This window comes from Prionailurus viverrinus, chromosome X, assembly GCF_022837055.1.
Source record: "Prionailurus viverrinus isolate Anna chromosome X, UM_Priviv_1.0, whole genome shotgun sequence".
Taxonomy (NCBI): Eukaryota; Metazoa; Chordata; class Mammalia; order Carnivora; family Felidae; genus Prionailurus; species Prionailurus viverrinus.
The window spans coordinates 32,953,219-32,974,661 of NC_062579.1; the positions used below are offsets into that span (position 1 = coordinate 32,953,219).

The 21,443-nt window shown below is 36.4% G+C and overlaps 1 protein-coding gene across 4 annotated transcripts in view; it reads left to right on the top strand.

The window, feature by feature from the left end:
• Positions 1-21,443, top strand: part of USP9X (ubiquitin specific peptidase 9 X-linked) — a 96,861-nt gene that overhangs the window by 22,500 nt on the left and 52,918 nt on the right. For all 4 annotated transcript variants that reach the window (XM_047843207.1, XM_047843208.1, XM_047843209.1 and 1 more), the window contains exons 14-20: positions 10,777-10,864; positions 13,487-13,829; positions 16,489-16,584; positions 17,008-17,219; positions 18,168-18,408; positions 18,745-18,894; positions 20,065-20,185. In XM_047843207.1, coding sequence (XP_047699163.1) covers positions 10,777-10,864; positions 13,487-13,829; positions 16,489-16,584; positions 17,008-17,219; positions 18,168-18,408; positions 18,745-18,894; positions 20,065-20,185 — 1,251 coding nt within the window. The remainder of the gene's footprint in view (positions 1-10,776; positions 10,865-13,486; positions 13,830-16,488; positions 16,585-17,007; positions 17,220-18,167; positions 18,409-18,744; positions 18,895-20,064; positions 20,186-21,443) is intronic.

The following is a 21,443-nucleotide window of genomic DNA, read 5'->3' on the forward strand; positions in this document are numbered from 1 at the left end:
AGAAAATTTTATGCTACTACCAGTGCTAGAGATTGAATTGAACATAATGGTTACTGAACATGCTACTCATTTAACATGTTATGCTAGATAAGAGTTTGCAGAAGCCAATAGTATATATTAAAAATGATTTTTTAAAGTTTATTTTTCGGAGAGACAGAATTGGGGAGAGACTGAGAATCTCAGGATCAGCACTGTCAGTGCAGAGCACAACACAGGGCTTGATCCCGTGAACCACGAGATCATGACCTGAGCCAAAATTACGAGTTGGACGCTTAACTGACTGAGCTACTTAGACACCCCAAAAATGATACTTCTGATACTCCTCATTTGAAGAGTAGATTGGGTTCTTGGCATTCTTGAATAAAATCCTAAGATGCTTATAAATCATAGGATTTCTTTAACATTTACAGGATACATATTCCCATATAAAATTCAGATAAGCATAATAGAAAAATTAAGCAGCTCTTCAGGTATGCCACCTGATTGTGTTGGCTGTTTATTCTTCCGTGTACCCCACCCTCTGGGCCAGCTGAGTCCTCCTAGGCAGTAGATTGTAGAGCTAGATAAGCAGTCTAAGCATCAGGAGGCTGTTAGGCCCCAGGCAATGATCTTTTATCATTTTAGGCCCGAGTTCCTTCTAAGCATGATAGACTAATTGGAGCAGTATAGACATGTGACCATGTGATTTATGTTCTGTACCAAATGCAACCAAAATCTGAGAGAAGCACCAGAGGTTTGCATGTAATACACCCAGTCACTGGGAGCCTCTGGGCTCAGTTTAGCATAATGTAGATTCTTTGTTACGATCTCCTCTCTTCTTGCTGGTACAAAGTCCTCACATATGCCATTGCAGGCCTTCCCCCAAAATGGAGCCATATAAATCATACGTGCTGCAATGCTAATTTTGCTTACTTCATTTGTATGTGATGTTTTAATTTATTTCATTGCCAGAAGTTGAGTACTGTGCTGTCGGGACACTCAGGAGATGATGTTGCATGTGCAGTTCAGCCTCACTTGGGTTTCCAGCTTTGTTTTAGTCCAGTTCCATATAAGTCATTGCCTCTTCTCAATTTCATTGTCAAAAGAATGTTTTTCAGTCTTTAGTTTTCCCTCCTTAAATTACCTGTAGTTCCATAAAATGAGAGGTATGACTCTTCATAGTCAGATTGTCTACTTGTGAAAAATGACCTACATTAGCTAGGCGTATGACCTTGGGCAAGTTATTTATGTGAGAACAATGCCTAGTACATATTAAGCACTTGAGTTTTTGTTGCTATGGATGTTCCCTTAAATTCATTGACACACCTTATGTTTTTTTCCTAATTCTGATAACTTTTCCTCATTATGGTACTCCTCTGATTAAGATCTTAATCCTTAAATATGGCGTGGGGGGTGGGGGGAAGTATATTTTACAACTAGTAAGATTCTCCTACACAATAAGCTTTTTGCAGCATTAAGTGACTTCTGTGATAAGGTCAACCACCAATTTCTGAATTTGAAATTCTAAAGTAAATTACAGCCTTTGTCTCTGTATAATAGAAATGTTTTATAAGATCTCATTAGGTATGAGACCTGTTATCTAGCAGGATACATCAAGGCTTCAGAATGTACTGATAGTCTTAATTTCTGGTAACTATTACATCAGCGTCACATATCTGTCCTGCTCATGTTTCATGTCCACTTGTGTCTTTTGCTTTGGAATAAAATGTTTTCACAGTACTTAGGTCAGCTGATTCTACCTCCTGTTTTGTTATTATTTAGATAAAGTTAATGAGTTTATTAAAATTCCAGTATTTACTCCTGTATTCTTTTTTTTTTTTTTTTTTTTTAAATGTTTATTTTTGAGAGAGAGCGTGAGCCAGGGAGGGCCAGAGACAGAGGGAGACACAGAATCTGAAACAGTCTCCAGGCTCTAGGCTGTAAGCACAGAGCCTGATGCAGGACTCGATCCACAAACCATGAGATCATGACCTGAGCTGAAGTTGGCTGCCCAACCGAGCCACCCAGGCACCCCTCGTATGTTCTTACTAGTAGTAGTGCCTTCGGATAATGGTGCTTACCAAGTCATCCTTTAAAAGTTTTTTAATGCATACAACAAAGTAAAAAACCACTTCTAATTTTCACTCAAGTTTTGCTTTATGATAGGATTATCATTGTACTGACTTGAACGCTAATTGATAGTTTTATTTACCGTTTTTCCCTGGCTTCTAGATAGAAGAGCCTGCCATGGGGCTCGAACTCATGAACTGTAAGATCATGACCTGAGCCAAAATCGAGTCAGATGCTTAACTACTAAGCCACTCATGCACCCCTGCATTCTATTTTCTATAGACTACCACTTCCCCATGACTTCTTCCCAACCTCTTATATCTAGTACTGGCAATTTTTAGGAACGTTTTTCCACGTAAACAATTTCTTCATGAGTGTCATTCACCAACAGTGCTGTGGGTTAAGGTCAAATCCTAGGCTAGACTTTCTCAGCTCTGGCTCATTCCTACACAACAGCCATGAAATATGGCTAAGTCTGTGTGGGTTCTTTGTGACTTAAAAAAAATTAATTTAGTATCCATTTTATGAATGGCTTATAGTTCTCTAGAGTGATGGTTATTTCCAAGGTCTGTGTAAGAAATTTAGAAATTGTGTTTAGAAATTGAGAAAGGGCTTAAAGAATCTTGTCGACATGTCAAAAAAAAAAAAAAATAGGAGTTGGCTCTTACTGGTGAAAATTAGGCCAAAATAAATAAAAGTAACTAAACCGTTAAATGAAGTACAAACTCTTCAGTCTATGCTGAAAGAAAGGGAAGTATCAACTAATATATGTGGAACATGTGATGATCATAAAAAACCAAGGGATGAGGGATTTAATTTTTTGAATGGTGGGAGTAAGATGCTCAGTGGATCTCCTCAACAAAAGAACCATTTCACTGAAGAAAATTTTAAAGTTTTTTTTTTTTTAATTTTAATGTTTGTTTAGATTTGAGTGAGAGAAAGAGAGCATGAGCAGAGGAGGGGCAGAGAGTAAAGGAGACCCAGAATCTGAAACAGGTTCCAGGCTCTGAGCTGTCAGCACAGAGCCCGACGTAGGGCTCGAACCCACAAACTGTGAGATCATGCCCTGAGCCGAAGTTGGATGCTTAACTAACTGAACCACCCAGGCACCCCATGATTTGTGAGAGACGGGCTGTGAGGATGAAGAGCTCAGCAGTTAGGCTTCAAGGGATTCACCTTATTTGGACAAGAGCATGCCATTCCCAAGAGCATTATTAAAATTTTGGTGAAGAACAATTAGGAGGGTGCTTGCAGCTCCGTGTACTCATATTGGTAAATGAAACAGCAGAGCAACCAGGAGTTTAACAGATTTTAGATCAAGAGACAAGATGAGCCCTCCTGGGAGTAGTCAGCCCTAGAGGGTCACATGTGTTAGGTTGCACCCACTCAGAAGCAATCAGAGCAAGACCGGGACAAGTTGAAAACATTAAGTCCACGCACCATTCCATTAGCAAAGGTTTTGAGCTTCAGTGGCTGAAGTATTTAAATTGAATTTCTGATCAAACCCTGGGTGAATAATAAGCTACCCTTACCTGGGGACAACTCTTAGGAAGCCAGGCTTAAAAGTAAAATTTGATCCCTTTTGAAAGTAAAAGGAATAAAACGTATTCCTTGTAGTCAAGAAGACTATGCATCATGCCTAAGACTGCACCCTCCTGAGTGAGTGGGAAGAAAAGATCACAGCTTTGTCATTGAATGTGGGGCATAAACAAACTCCTTGAACTGGGATGGTAGCTTCCAAGCCACTCACATCCACTGGTAAAGGGTAAAGGGTAATAATCTAGCCAAAGCGGGACTTAATTACAGCATTTCACCAATAAGGGGCTTATGTTGTAAGTAGCAGGAACAGCTTACATATAGCAAGGCTGAAAGGTAAAAGGAGGAAAAATACTGTGGGTGAGATAGACCTCAGAGAGTTCAGACTATTCACTAAACAACCAAGCAAACAACACCAACCTGGGTGTTGGTGGGTGGTGTCAAAATTAGGTTGCAATAATATATTTAAATACCCAGATTTCAACCAAAAAAAAATTAAAGGTGTCACCCATATATATACAGACCACAGAAACTGCCTCTGAATGGGCCCAGATGGTAGACTTTGCAGACAAAGACTTGAAAGCAGTTACTACAAATATGCCCAAGGAGCTGTATGAACTTGTGTCTAATGAATTAAAGGAAAGTATTGTGACAGTCAGTTGAGAATAATGTCAACGAGATAGAATTTTTTCTTTAAAGAGTAGGAATCAAATGGAAATTCTGGAGTTGAAAACTCCAACACCCAAAATGAAAAATTTGGAACAGGGGCTGAACAGAGCTTGCAAGCTTGCGGAAGACTCAATCTGAATTTAAGATTGATGAATAGAGATTATGCAATCTGAAAAACAGTGAAGAAGGAATGAAAATCCTATAGAAATACTGGACATCGTTAAGAGTACCAACATGCATGCAGTGGGAGTACCGGAAGGAGATGCAGGAGACAGAAGGGAGCAGGAAAAAACATCATCACCGAAGACTTCCTAGATGGATTTAGAAACCTTAACCCATATACCAAGAAGCTTAAAGAATTCCAAGTAAGGTAACGTTAGACCCAGATGCAGGCACTTCATAGGTGTAAGAAAATTTGAAAGTTGTAAGAGAAAAATGAACTCTTCATAAGGAAACACAAGTAAAATTAACAATTTGTTTTGTAGAACATTGGAGACTAGAAAGTATTAGGATAAATGTATATGAAGTGCTAGGGGCAGTGGAGGGACCTGACAACTAAGTAACATACAGCAAAACTATCTTTCAAAAATGAAGACAAAATAAAGGCATTCCCAGATAAATGCTGAGAGAATTTATTGCTAGCAGACTTGCCTTGCAAGAAATACTAAAGAAAGTAATTAGACTGACAGGTGACACCAGTCATTCAAAGCCTAAGGGGGGGGAAATACAGTTATGCCTTGTTTTACTGCTTTTTGAAGATAACTGCATATTTTACAAATTGAAGGTTTATGACAACTCTGCATCGAGCAAGTCTATATCAGTGCCATTTTTCCAGTAACATTTGTTCACTTCATGTCTCTGTCACATTTTGGTAATTCTCAGGATTTTAAACTCTTTTATTGTATTTGTCAAGGTGATCTGTGATTGGTGATTATGACTTGAGCACTCAGTTACCATTTTTTAGCAATAAAGTATTTTTAAGGTATTTACGTTGTGTTTTAAGACATAATGCTATTTCATGCTTAATAGACTATAGTACAAAGTATACCTAACTTTCATATGCATTGGAAAGCCAAAGACTTCATCTTACTTACTTTATTGCAATACTTGATTTGTTTTGGGGGTCTGGAACCAAACTTGCAGTATCTCTCGTGTGCCTGTAGAAATTTTGAACACTATAAACCCATTATCCATACCTAACAGGCATATAAGGAATACTCCATCCAACAAGAGCAGAATGTACTTTCTTCTCAAGTACAAATAGAATATTTTGTAGGACACACCATATTCTAGGCCATACAGAGTAGGATTTTTGTCCACAGTTGAATTAAATTGTAAATTAAGGAAACTTGGGGATTTCACAAGTTCGTGTCCATTATATGCTCCTGACTAATCAGTGGGTCAAAGAAGAAATGACACCTGTGAAATGAGAATATACTGAGATGAATGAAAACACAAAATGCGGTAACTTTGGGAGAGTTGCTAAGTCAGTGCTCAGAGGGAAATTTATACCTCTGAGTGTTCATAGTAAAGAAGACAGTTACCAAATCAGTAACCTTCAGAAACTAGGAAAGAGCAAACTAAACCCATAGAACAAAGGAAGGAAATAAGATTAGAGTTGAAATCAAGTAAGGTAAGGGAGAGAAAACTTAGAGATCAATGGAACTGAAAGTTGGTTTTTTGAAAAGGTCAGCAAAATTGACAAACCTGTAGCTAGGCTAAGAAAATAAGACTCAATTATGAAAATCAAAAGTAAGAGGCCATCTCTACTGATCTTACAAAAAAAATAGAGTACCAAATTGCTGAAATTGGAGAAGCAATTAAAATTTTGAATAAATTTAAGTGAAAAAATTGAATGAGTAAGAAACCACAAAGAAATTCTGGGACCAGGTGGTTTCATTGGTGAATTTTATTGAACATTTGAAGAATTACCACCACTTCTTCACAAATTCTTTCAGAAAATAAAAGTACACTTCTCAATGCCTTCTGTGAAGCCATTATTACCCTGATACCAAAACAATACAAAGACATCAGAAGAAAACACGGACCAGTATCCCTTATGAGTAAAGATTAAAAATCCTTGAAAAAAAAAGGTGGGGGGGGGGAGGGCAAATCAAATTCAGCAACATATAACAAGGACTATGTATCATGACTAAATAGAACATATGTCTGGAACACAATGTTGATTTCACACCCAGAAGTCCATTGTGATACACCAATAGAATAAAGGACCAAAACTGCTTCTCAGTAGGTGAAGAAAAATTATTTGACAAAATCCAATACCTTTTCATTTTAAAATCATTGAACAAACTAAGAATAGAAGGTGACTTTATCAGCCTGATGAAGGGCATCTCAAAACTCTCCTAGCTAACTTCATACTTAATGGTGAAAGATCTGCTGCTTTCCCCCAGGATCAGGAATGAGATAAAGATGTGTATGCTAATCACTTCCATTTAACATTCTGTGGAGGTGCTAGCCTGAGCAACTAGGCAAGAAAAATGAGCATCCACATTTGAAAAGAGGCATAGCTATCTGTAATTACAGAAATCAACACTTGTATATAGAAATCTTTAAGAATCCACTAAAATCTATTAAAGCTAATAAGTGAGTTAAACTAGATGGCAGGAATTAAGATCAGTGTACAAATGTCAGTTATATTTCTGTATGCTCAGTAATGACCAACCTGAAAAGAAAATTAAGAAAATAATTTTATTTACAATAGCTTCATAAAGTATGAAATACTTACAATTGAACAAAAATACAAAAGTTGTTTGTACATTTTAGTTATTTTTTTAAGATTTTTAAAAAAGTAATCTCTACACCCAATGTGGGGCTTGAACTCATAACCTTGAGATAGTCACATGCTCCATTGACTGAGCCAACCAGGCACCCCCAAAATTTGTACATTTTAAACTATGGAACAGAATTGTGGAAAGCAGTTAAAGATCTAAATAAATGGACAGACAGCCCGTGTTCATTGAATGGAAGACTTAATATTGTTACAGTCATTGTACTCTGTAAATTGATCTACAGATTCAAAATAATCCCTATAAAAATCCCAACTTACTCTTGTACAGAAATCGATCAGTTGATCCTAAAGATCGTGGAAATGCAAGGGACCATTGGACCATATAATAGCCAACATAATCTTATTTGCTGAAAACCAAAGTTGGCTGACCTATATATATAATAATTCCTGATTTCAAAACTTAATACAAAATAACAGTGTAGTACTAACATGAGAATAGATGTATGCATCAGTGGAATAGATAGTCTAGAAATAAATTGTTAAATTTGTTAACTGATTTTTGTGAGTGGGAAGAATATTCGGTGGGAAAAGAAGTGATTTTTTGATAAATGTTGCTGGCAAGTTTGTATATGCACATCTAGAAGAATAAAGTTTGATCCCCTACCTCACACCATACACAAAACTTAAAATAGATCATAGACCTAAAAGTATAAAAGTCTTAGGAAGAAAACAAATTTTTGTGGCCTAAGGAGGAGAAAAGGTGGTGTATTGGAACACATCAAAGCTTAAAACTTAACTGCTTCAAATGATTCAATAAAGAAAGTAAAATGACAGTCCAAGAATTGGAAAAAAAAAAAAATCTAAGTCCTATGTCTAATAAAGGACTTCTATCCAAAATATAGAAGAACTCTTAACAATTAAAACACAACCCAATTAGGAAATGGGCAGAGGATATTGTATTTCTCCAAAGGCCAAAAGCACAAAAAAGATGCTCAGTATCATTAGTTACTAAGGAAATGTGAATCAAAACTACATTGAGAACCTACTTCACACTTAGGATGACAAAAATAAAGATGGCAAACGTTTACACAGCTCAGACTATACTAAAAATCACTAAATTGTGAATTTCATGGTATTTGAGTTATGTCTTGATGCTTTCTCAAAACTGAGCTGCTTTTATGAGTTATTAAACAGTCTCTAGGCAATTTGCATTCTGTAATGACAACCAATTTATGTTAGCCATAGCCACTTGGATTTAATTTTGTCTGATTTAATATCTCCTGCTCTCGTCAGTTGGATGCGACAAGAGTCACAAATGCATCATCGTCTTTGGCTGCTAACTAGAGCTGAATGTTTACAAGGAAGACCACCAAACATGCTGTTTATGTTCTGGCAGCCCAGAATCTCCTCTGTAGTAACGTGTCAAGTCTCTCCCTTTCTATTTAGCAATGAGGGATCGTCTTATTTCTCGACTATTTATTCTTGATTATTGACATTCGTTGAATATTTTCAAAGTTCTAACCTGTGTTCAGGTTCTCCAGGAGTTTTTTGTGTGTATTTTTTTAAAGGAGGCTTTATGCCTAACATGGAGCTCAGACTCACAACCCCAAGATCAAGAGTTGCATGCTCTACCAACTGAGCCAGCCAGCTGTCCAGGGTCTAGTTCTTGATAAAATGCTGGCACCTAAAAAGGGATGCGGGTATTAAAACTAGTGGGTAAAAGTTTAAGAAGCAAGATACTTACATAGTCTGAAGGCATCTCCCCACTACTTAAGAAGAAGAGAAAAATAGTAAGTTTACACTGCAAAATCCTAATGGAAACACTTTGACCAAATGATCAAAGTTAACTTCGGTATTGTATCAGTGTTAATTGTAATGTGTTTATTTAAACAAATGTCTTCGTTATTTGGAAATATTTAAGTATCGGGGTAGTGGGGGCAGGTACAGAGCTATGTCTTCAACTGACTGTCAAATGGTTTAGAAAAATTACACTTAGGTTATATGTGGCAACTAATGAAATAGATGCAGCGAAATGTAAACAACTGGTCAATGTGGGTGAAGTTGATAAGGGAATTCACCCATTATTTTTGAAACTTGTGTTAGATGTGAAATTACTAAAATATAGAATTTCCCCTAAAAAGGAACATGGCAGGCGAACAAAGCTGTGCATAAACTCCTTGTTTAGACAATAACAAAAAAGGCAACTGAAGTCCATTGATGATTCAGATATTTCAAGACTAATTCTCTGAAAAAGAAAAGTTCTACATAGTTGATTAGAATTTGATCTTCTATCCAGTTTCTTGAGAAACTGCTTTAAGTCTGCATCTTGAGGAAATGGACTTTGATGGAAGTTGAGAAAACATGTTTAGGACTTTTGGTAGATGGCAATACATGTGGAAGTAGAAAGCGGTTCTAATATATTTTGTTTGCTTTTCTTCCAAAAACATTAAAGGCAGATTTTATTTGTTTAAAGTTTATTTTTTGAGAGCCCGCGCACACAGCAGGGCAAGGGCAGAGAGGGAGAGAGAGAATCCCAAGCAGGCTCTGCACTGTCAGCACAGAGCCCGATGCGAGGCTCGAACTCACAAACCATGAGATTGTGACCTGAGCCGAAATGAAGAGTGGGATGCGTAACCGACTGAACCACGCACGCGCCCCGAAAAGCAGATGTTTTTAAACACTCTATGTTCCATATATGTTCCATCTTTACATCAGTCCCAAGATTTTCTTCAGAGAAGAAACCCTAGTTTTGAAGTTTTTTACTATTTCTGGAAGGTCTCAAACAATTAGAATTCTTTGGCAGTAGGACACACGTACCATAAAGTCCATGATCTGGTATGCAAATATCAGTAATTAATGTTAAAGGAAAGCCACACAATTTCTTGTTCCTCCATACTTTGTACAACTTGCTGGAAGAAATGTCAATGATTTCCTCATGTTTGATAGCACTTGTCAGCATTTGCTTCGTGTCTCTTTAGCCCCAAGCCACAGATGAACTTGACCATTTCCAGGTCACACCACTTTTTCCAACGAAGTCAAAACAGAAAACAACTGTCCATAGTGTTTTCAGTACAGTGGGTTCTTTTTAAGATTTTTTGCTGTGGCCTTTCATTCCAAATAGACTTTTCCACCCATTGTATATTTGAAATCAATGTAAAACCAAAGAGTTTACTACTAGCTTTTTTTTTTTTTTTTTTTTTTTTTAAGAAGGAATTTATGGTTTAAGCTAGGCTTAGTGACCAACACTTACCCATGGTCATGATTGAAGGGTAAGTTCTTTTGAATTTCTATGAGACTGTTCTAGACTTTTGTAACATGCTACTGATAATAACTATGATAACTGTACAGAATGGCACCTTATGTTTTTAGGTAAACATGAGTAATATTTTAACTAATTTTTCTCCATGAAGGTAGTTGTTAGTAGAACAGGAAGGAAGTTGAAACAGTTTTGTCTTGGTAGCTTATTTTCACAGATCACTCGGGTCAGTCTTAGGCTGTAATCAAAAATTGCTTGTGTATACAGATAAGGCAAAAGGGCTGTGATCAAAAATTATTTTTGATAGCACATATAAAAGATCATTTTCTTTGGTTATGTAAAAGAAAAGGTTATTTTTGTAGGGAAGGTAGGAGATGGGTAGAAGCCATCAATAATTAGTAAACTTCAGGTTGCCTTTTAATAAAGAATGGCTTTTTAACTGACTTAAATTTCTATTGATTAAATTTGGTGATGTGGATATCCATGTGTGTAATGCCTGATTTTTCTTAATTTGCAGATCATGAAGACTATGACCCACAAACTGTGAGGCTGGGAAGTAGATATAGTCATGTTCAAGAAGTCCAAGAACGGCTTAACTTCCTTAGGTTTGTTTTAAATTATCAGTGTTCCTCTCTTTAAGACCCAGATAAGGAATGCTTAGTTAATGTGCTGTATGGTTAGGTCTTTGTTAGGTGATCTTTTCCCCTGCCATCTCGTATTTTCCCACGTGGAAACGATTACCTGAAAGTCCCAAGGACATTTCCCTATGTGTTTATTGTTAAATACTTTAAAATTATTGGCTGATTTTTAACTCTTATTCTTTGCAATATTTGAACACATTTTCAGCTTTTGTATATACTTGTCCTTCATGTTTCTTTATGCTAGAAATAGGTTTATTTTTAGAGAATAAATTTCCATACTTTGACACAACCAGCTAGAGAATCGTATTGACCTTAATGGTATCCTAGTCCGTAGGGAAATGGAGTCAAAAGGCTGCTGGCCCAGCACCTCGAAAGAGTGGTTTGCATCCAGTGGTGTCTTGTTCATCCTAGCAGTGGCTGACAGAGGCCATCTGAATGAATAACATTATTCTGATGGGGATGAAGAAAAGAGGTTTATTCCCTTGAGCCAAAGCTAAATGTAGTCCATGGCTGAATTTGAATTTGCTCAGGGATAATTAGCCTTTAATGATCATACATTTAACAGATTTGAAATTGTTAAAAAGTTTTGTTGATGAGCGGTTTCTTGTGAATTCAGAAACCGCAGGCTGCAGAAGTGCTTATTCAGTTCCTAAGTGTGCTAAGAGAGATGCCCAGATTGTCAGTGCTTTGGGAAATCTATTGCGTTTATTATTTTGATACATTGGAGAATTTTCTCCTAAGCTCAGTTAATTAGGGACTTGTTTATTGAACTGTGTGCTTATTTACTGGAAAACATTTACATAAATAGTTACATAATGATTGTAACTTGAGGAAAAACTCTAGCCACCAAATTCCAAGAAATTTAGCATTGGTTTAAAGTGAAATGTTTTTTCTGTGTGTGTTTTGATTTTCAACCACCTGGATAGAAGGACCTGCCTCCCCAGATTGAGAATCACTTCCATAGTGAGTCATCGTTATTGATGGGTTTGTGTTGTATCCCATAGGTTTCCTAGAACAGAAAAATGGTTATGAGTCCTACTGTATTCAAGTTTGGAATCAGAGGACCTATTCTGCTCGTTGTTTTGTTAGTACCCGTCTTCATGACTTGTAGCAAAACACACTCAAGGGAAGAGAACCTCACATTACTTACAATATACTTGGCCTGTGTTAAACAGTTTACACTTAATCCTCAGAGCAATGCGGAAGGCAGATATTATCCCCATTTGATTCATAAAAAAATGGAGATTGACATGGCTTAATAGCTTCTTTGATATCTGGAAGCCCATACATAATGGCATTGCACTGCTCGACTGGATCTGTCTGACTTCAGGGTCGGTGCTCTTTATATTAGACCAGTGATTTTTGGAAATCTGTCTTGGAGCCGTAGGGCTTCTAAGGAGCTTCCTCCAAGATTTCTGAACAAGCGGTGGAGATTTGGTCCCCATTTCTTCTTTCTTTCCTCCTCTTCCCAACAACTAGGGCAACCCTGCTTTTATATATCAGACTTGAGAATAGAATTTTTGCTTTAAGAAAGTTTTCTGCTTGTTGTACTTTAAAAAAACAAACAAAAAACTTTGAAAACAAATTCATGTTACCACACAGGACATTGCATATCATATCTATAAGTTAGAAGTAGCAGGGTTAGGTAGGACAAGGTGCTAGATACCTTCTTTAAGCTCACCAATGCTTTTAAAATATCAAAGACCCTAGAGTTGAGATCCCAAAATGCTTTGAGATAATGAGAGAACCTACTCCCATGAAATACATGCACCTTACTTTTTAACTGGGCAGGGAATCATCATTATGTGAGCTAAAAATTATGTGCTACTCAGAATAAAGTGTCTCGTTTCCTTTCCTTCATAGATAGGGCAGTCAGGGTGGGTGGAGGAATGCTGAAAGAAATCTAAAGCTATGATAGAAGAGACTGCCACTGTCCCAAAATTCACCTTCATTGTCTTAATAACCAGTAGTCACAATACTAAAAAGACCCTAGAGAGCATCACTGAATAATTAATAAGCATTCTGTTAGATACTGACATAAAAAGTTTAAGTCATATGTAGATTATTCTGTTTAATGTGGCGAGGTACTGAGTGATGCATCTTAGACCATCAGGAAGCATTAAAACTTAAGTAGTTTTGACCTAAAATTCGTTAATGAAATGGTTATCTGTGAAAGTCACTTGGGAACTACCTCATTTTCCAATAATGGCATATTAGCAGAATGGTAAAAGTCAAACAACCCATTAAATATAGTTTTGAAATGGCTAGATTCAAAGACCAAACTGTTTAAGTTCAGGAAACAAATACTTAATTCAGTTTAAGTTCAATCACCTCACAGAGTTCCTGGCACATTGTAGGTGCCCAGTATGTGCTTGTTAAATGAATGAATGAATACCTAAGGGTTTCTTACTACAAGATGAAAGTTGAGGAATAAGTAAGCTTAAGATGTCAATAAGAATTGACATCTTTTTATCTGTAATTAATACGTAATTATGATATATGGATTATTTCTACATATACTGCTAGATTGCCTTTCAGGATAAAAATTATGTAGATCTAATTGCTAATTTTCTATGTTTTTCCAAGATTTTTATTGAAGGATGGCCAACTATGGCTATGTGCTCCTCAGGCAAAACAAATATGGAAGTGCTTAGCAGAGAATGCAGTTTACCTTTGTGATCGTGAAGCCTGTTTTAAGTGGTATTCCAAGTTGATGGGAGATGAACCAGACTTGGATCCTGATATTAATAAAGACTTCTTTGAAAGTAACGTGCTTCAGCTTGATCCTTCCCTGTTAACTGAAAACGGAATGAAATGTTTTGAGCGATTCTTCAAAGCTGTGAATTGTCGAGAAGGAAAACTAGTAGCAAAAAGGAGGGCATATATGATGGATGATTTGGAGTTAATAGGATTAGACTACCTTTGGAGGGTAAGTGAAAAGTAGGAACTTTGTCAACATTCTTTCTGATGAAATATTTCAAATAGAGAAGGAGTCACAAGTTTGCATGTAAATTACATATATATGCTGATCTGATGCTTGTCTAGAAGGTAGTGGTAGTTCACCTTTGTCTTATTGTATCATTTGTCATTAGATTTTTTTCTTCTCTCTCTCCCTTCCCCTCCCGTTTTGTCACTGATAATCCTTTTTGTCTTGGCTTAGAGTCTGATCATTCCAGGTGCATTTAGAAATATACTTACCATATAGATTTTTCATTCCCCTGCTCCCCATAAAAGTCATTGTTCTTCCTTTTGTTTCATTCATTGTAGATCCTGTTTCTTCTCCTTCATTGTTTTTTGTTGTTTTTTTTAACGTTTATTTATTTTTGAGACAGAGACAGAGCATGAATGGGGGAGCGGCAGAGAGAGAGGGAGACACAGAATTGGAAGCAGGCTCCACGCTCTGAGCCATCAGCCCAGAGCCTGACCCGGGGCTCGAATTCACGGACCGTGAGATCGTGACCTGGGCCAAAGTCGGACGCTTAACTGACTGAGCCACCCAGGCGCCCCTCTTTCATTGTTAATTTTACATTATTATACATGCAATGCTAAATAGAGGACAGAAGAGAAGACTATTTAGAATGGGTTACAAATGTATACTTTATTGGCACAGTTTTAACTTGTGATGTTTTTAAACACCCGAGGGAATGAAATATTACTGTCTTATTTTTCCACCGTTGTATTTTTTTTTATTAAAAATTTTTTTAAATGTTTATTTATTGATTATTTTTTTATTTTTTAAAATTTTTTTTCAACGTTTATTTATTTTTGGGACAGAGAGAGACAGAGCATGGACGGGGGAGGGGCAGAGAGAGAGGGAGACACAGAATGGGAAACAGGCTCCAGGCTCTGAGCCATCAGCCCAGAGCCTGACGCGGGGCTCGAACTCACGGACCGCGAGATCGTGACCTGGCTGAAGTCGGACGCTTAACCGACTGCGCCACCCAGGCGCCCCTTAAATGTTTATTTTTGAGACTGAGACAGAGCCTGAAGGGGGGGGGGGGCGCAGAGAGTAAGTGAGAGACAGAATCTGGAGCTGGCTCCAGGCTCTGAGCTGTCAGCACAGAGCTGGACGCAGGGCTTGAACCCACGAACCATAAGATCATGACTTGAGCCAGAGTCGGACACTCAACCAACTGAGCCACCCAGGCGCTCCTCCACCGTTTTAGTATTAAAATATATATGTGCTTGAGATAAAATGGATACAACATCATATTAGTTTCAGGTGCACAGCATAATGATCTGATGATTGTATATATTGTGAAATGATCACCACAATAAATCTAGTTAACAATCATCACCACAAGTCATTACAAATTTTTTTCTTGTGATGAAAACATTGAAAATTTAGTCTCCTAGCAACATTCAAGTATGCAGTACAGTATTAACTGTAGCCACTGTGTTGTACATTACATCCTCAGTATTTGTTTTATAAATGGAAATTTGTACCTTTTGACCACTTTCACCCATTTTGTCTATTCCCCGCCTCTGGCAACTGCCAGTCTGTTCTGAGTTGTTTTTTATTTGTTTTTAGATACCACGTACACATGAGATCATGCAGTATTTGTCTTTCTCTGAACTTTTTTCACTTCGCACAATGTCTTCAATGTCTCTCCATGTTGTGCCAATATAGTATTAATATATTATTTTTACTTTTAAAAATCTGACTTGTTCATAGCAGTTTATATTGTTTTTTGGATATATTTTTCTGCAAACTGTAGACTCTCTACTGTGTCATTTGATTTTTCAGACTTTTTCATTAAGTGGGTTTCAATATTTTTAAACAGCCAGAACCTTTTTTAAAAGTAAAAATTTATAGGGGCGCCTGGGTGGCTCAGTTAGTTGAGCATCCTTCTTCAGCTCAGGTCATGATCTCATGGCTCGTGAGTTTGAGCCCTACATCAGGTTCTGTGTTGACAGCTCAGAGCCTGGAGCCTGCTTCCGATTCTGTGTCTCCCTCCTTTTCTCTCTCTGCCCTTCTCCCGCTCGCACTCTTTATCTCTCTCAAAAATAATAAACGTTTTAAAAAATTTAAATAAAAATATATACAGTACTCCAAAATGTAAAACTGGTTGGACAAGGGAGAGCCAGTTTTTTTGTTTCTGTTTTTTTTTTTCTCTGCTCATTCTCCCTGAGAATTCTCCCTCATTCACACTCTTTGTTTCTTTTTAACTAATTTTCACACTCTTTTAAAATTTCTTTTTAACTAATTCTTAACGTATCTTTTATTTCCTTGTAACTAATTTGAATTCCTCCTTCAGTCTCACAACTTGGTTACCAAGTTGATTTGCAGGGTTCACTAATACTACTCAAAGCATATTTTATTCTTAGTAAAATGTGTCTTCCATTCTTAAATTGCTTTAGTCAAAGACTTGAGTTTTGCATTTTATTACTCTTTTCAGTCTCTTAATTTTACTTGACTTACTTGATTATCAAAGTAAATATACCCTTAAATTATGGAGTACTATATTGAAAATAATGGTTTTTCATGGATATGAAATATCCATATTTCAATGGATATGGTTTGAATTGAAATGTCCACCTAAAATATGTCATAAAAGTTGTTTACACTTGAATCTTTTTGAACCTAGGTGGTGATTCAAAGTAATGATGATATTGCCAGCAGAGCTATAGATCTACTTAAAGAGATATATACAAACCTTGGTCCAAGGCTGCAGGTCAATCAGGTGAGGATTTACATTCACTAAAATGTCCACAAAGTAGAATTCTAGTAACGAACTCTTTTGCTTATAAGAATTTTTTGAATTCTGAATTAACTAAGTTGTTTGTTTCAACTCTGATTAAATGTATACCTACAATATTTGTCTGTATTATCATTCCACAAAATGCTATTTAGACAACATGAATCTTGATGATTACTTCAAGTGATGATTTTGTGTATATTTATGGCATGAGATATCAACTGAATTTCTTTTGATTTTACTACCTACTTTGAAGCTCATTCTTTATCTAATTTATACTTGTTAACTTACGTAACTCTGGCTTCCTTTGACAAAATGTAGTGTGTTTTATTATCAGTGTAGACATTGGTTAAATATGATGGCAATGAAAGTATCTTGGACTGGCTTTATTTGGCCCATTATTTGTAGGTGGTGATCCATGAAGACTTCATTCAGTCTTGCTTTGATCGTTTGAAAGCCTCTTATGACACGTTGTGTGTTTTGGATGGTGACAAAGACAGTATTAATTGTGCAAGGCAAGAAGCTGTTCGAATGGTTCGAGTGTTAACTGTGTTAAGGGAATATATAAATGAATGTGACAGTGATTATCACGAGGAAAGAACAATTCTACCTATGTCAAGGTTTGTGAATAACTGATCTACTAATTAATTACTTGGTATTTTTCCTAGACCTTTTTTCCCAGGATCTTTTTTTTGTTGTTGTTGTTGGTAGGGCATTAAGTCTAGTTTTCTCCATCTATTGCCGTTCACTTTATTGCCTTTTAGTTAAGTCTTGTCAAGGATATTTTGCAGTTGGAAGTATTTTGATGCTGTTTATTTATACGGTTAAAAATAATTCATAGATTGGAGAATTAACTGGAAATAACTCTTAAAAGCTGCTTTTGACAGATAGCTGATACGTCAAGAAATACTTCCAAATGATGTACTGGTATTTTTGTTAAAGTCTCACCATTGAGTAATTCAAATAGTATTTATAATTTAGAGATGTTTATAGAATGAATGCCATCAGTATTTATTTTAAAAGAGTTCTCATTGTTAACCATGAAACTATATTAAGTTGCCTCTTGAATGTGAATTTTAGTTTTTGTCTTATCTATAAGAAGATATTATCAACAAATATTCGGCGTCTAAATTTTGATATTAATAATTTTTCACGAAATATTTACATCTTTGCATTTTTGTTAATATTCTCAAGCTAAAGTATCTTTCACATTTAAAAATAGTCTTAGTGAGTTGCATTTTCATTGCATTACATAGAGTGTTGTTAACTCAGGTCTCTGATTTAATTTCTTAAAACAAGACCTCTCATTTTCTGCAACCATAGGTACAAGAATAAAATGACATAGGATTGTTGTATTTTTAAAGATTGCTTAAAATATTTATAATTAGAGGGCAGTAGGGGCACCTGTATGGCTCAGTCGGTTGAGTGTTCAACTCTTGATTATAAATTTTTATTTTCAAGATCCTAGAAATAAGTATCCTTTAACTCACTTTTTCTTATTTAATAAGAAGTTAGGAAATTCTGATGAGGGTGATTTTTTTTTTTTTTTTTCTTTTCTTCCCCCCCAGAGCTTTCCGTGGTAAACACCTCTCTTTTATAGTTCGATTTCCAAACCAGGGCAGACAAGTTGATGACTTGGATGTATGGTCTCATACAAATGATACGATCGGTTCAGTACGACGATACATTCTCAATCGTATTAAAGCCAATGTTGCCCATACAAAAATTGAGCTCTTTGTGGGTGGTGAACTGATAGATCCTGCAGATGACAGAAAGTTAATTGGACAATTAAACTTAAAAGATAAATCAGTAAGTATCTACAGTTGCCATCCTTTTCAAGAAAGCCAAACCTGAGACTGTTTTTCATTTCACTAGTTAATATTTCATTTGACATGTTATGTGTGAGGCTGTATATTAGTTACTTGGATTACAACCCTACATAAGATTGGCATTATGGTACTTACAATATAGTAGAAGAACGGATTTCTAAAAACAAAACTATTTAAGTGGTTATTAGGCAACACCTATAAATTGAATTTCTAGAAGTATAGCCTGTAGGTTTTTGTTTGTTTGTTGGTACGTTACTGACTTCTGTTTTGCATAGTTTTCCTGGTTTTTGATATTAACTTAGTGTATTATTTTCAGCTAATTACAGCCAAACTTACACAAATAAGTTCCAATATGCCTTCAAGCCCTGATAGCTCTTCTGATTCCTCAACTGGTTCTCCTGGAAACCATGGGAATCATTACAGTGATGGTCCCAATCCAGAAGTGGAAAGCTGTTTGCCTGGGGTGGTGAGTAGATGGTTTTGAGTTACTGTATGCAAGGCATTATGTGAGGTTCTTTGAGAATAAAGAAATAAGGTTTGACCTTGTATCAACCACCTGCTCCCTGCCCCCCCATGCAGTGGAAAATTCACATATAACTTAAAAACTCCCCCAAAACACACATATTCATAGCCTAGTGCTGACTGGAGGCCTTACCAGTAACATGAACAGTTGATGAACATGTTATTTTGTATGTTACAGGTATTGTTTATTGTGTTTTCACTGTTTTATACTGAATGTATGTATTATATACTGTATTTTTGCAATAAGCTACAGAAAAGAAAATGTTAAGAAAATCATAAAGAGAAAACATTTACTGTACTTCTTGGGAAAAAAATGTGTGTAAGTGAACCTGTGCAGTTTAAACCCATGTTGTTCAAGGGCTCTAGCTATATACAGAATAGTTCTTTTTTGTTGAGAAGCTTAGTTTAATGAAGCAAAATATCAAAGAACTGTATAGTGAACTATCGGCTTCAGAATAGATCTCTCTCCCCTCCTCCTCCCACTCATGGTTGCGCTCTCAAAATTAAGTAAACCTTAAAAAAAATTTTTTTCCCTTTAGATACAATAATATGTTTACTATTATACAGCGTAATTATAACTATTGAATGTATAAACTTAGAAAACTGCCACTGTATTTTGTATTTGTACCACAGAAACGAACCCTTTCTTCACAACTGTTTCTGTAGGAAAATGTCTACAATCTTTCTCAAGTCAGTTACATATCTCGTATGTTAAGAAACCCTGATTCCTCTCTTACTTCCCCTCCCCAAGAGAATTTTAATGGCTATGGTGATAACCAGCCACTCCAGTGTCAGAATTGGCTCCCTACAACAATTGAATTAGGAATTTATTAGGCATGACAGCCTTTTGTATGTATAGAGTCTAACTTGTAGGTATGAGAGAAATAATGTAACAAAATAGTAAAAGAGCTGTCACACAGAAATTACCGAAGATGGCTTGGGTAATATATTCAGTCTGCATTGTGAAGGATTTATACAGGCGGGAAGATGGGTAAGACAGGCCTTTTTAGAGAGTAGAAATGAAATAAACAAAACTGGAAATTAATTTATTTGGGGGTTCTTTTATTGGGGGACGTATAATTTATAGGTCGATATTTTGTGTTGTGTATTCTAGATTATGTCACTACATCCCAGATACATCTCTTTCCTTTGGCAAGTTGCAGACTTAGGTAGCAGCCTAAATATGCCGCCTCTTAGAGATGGAGCAAGAGTACTTATGAAACTTATGCCTCCAGGTAAGAATTTTTTTTTATATGTATAATGTTCGTGAAGTACATGCTGGACAATAATGTATATTAATAAATTCTGTTTCTAGATGGAACATACTTTGTGGTATAGAATGCCATGTCAGGAAATGGCATAATACAGCCCACTGCCTGCTTTTGTACAGCCCAGGAGCCAAGGATGGTTTTTACATTTTTAAATAGGTGGGGGGAGAAAATTAAGAGAATACCATTTTATAGCTTATGTAAATTGTATGAAATTTACATTTTAGTGTTCTAAACAAACTTCTATCAGTGTACAGCCATGCCCATTCGCTTATATACTATCTGTGGCTGCTTTTGTTTTAAAACCGTAGAGCTCAGTAGTTGTGGCCAACATGCTATGGCCTGCAAAGCCTTAAGTATTTACTATCTGGCTCTTTACAGAAAAAATGTGCTGACCTCTGCACTGTACTATGGGCCATGTGTCTTCTGTGGCACTGCTCCTTTTTTATTCCTTAGAGACAACCACTTTAACGTGCGACTCTTTTCTTGTATGTGGATATTGCTATTCTGTCTATAAATCTCTTAACCTGTATGTGTCAATTTTGGGTACCTACTGAGTTTTTTACGGAGATGAAAACTTTATTCTCACATCCTCCCCATTTTTGCTTAAATTCTTATCTAAAATTGACACTAAAGGAGCATCTGGCTGGCTCATTTGAGAGAGTATGCAACTCTTGATCTCAGGGTCACGTGGTCGAGCCCCCCACTAACTAGGACACTAAAATGTAGATTTACATTTGGTGAAAAGTAGTTTGCCTGGATTACTGACAACTTTGTTCCTGGATTTAATGATTTCCCCTTTTCGTTTTCTTAATTTTCTGTACACCTATTACTAGTTCATCCCACATATCTTCTAGTAACTTCTCAAAATAAGTTCCCATTATTATTTGCATTATATAATCTGTTAGGTTTCACTATTTTCTAGAGCTTTTCCTCCTCCTCGTCTTCCTCCTCCTCGTATGTGGTTGTTTCTTTCTCTGGCAGGATCCCTATTCTCAGGTTGCTATATCTTGGGCCTTTCTTGATTTTTTCTTATTTTTTTTTCTCGCCTCCCCCATGAATGTCTTCCTCACCCTGCTTGGGCTGTAATATCCTAGACTAGGCAGCCCTGTCACATAGAGTTTAAATAGCACGAGTAAAAATAATTAGTATCTTCAGAGATAACTTGAACAGCCCACCAGGTAGTTGAGTATGGCTGAAGACTGCCTCAAGAGTCTTCATAAAA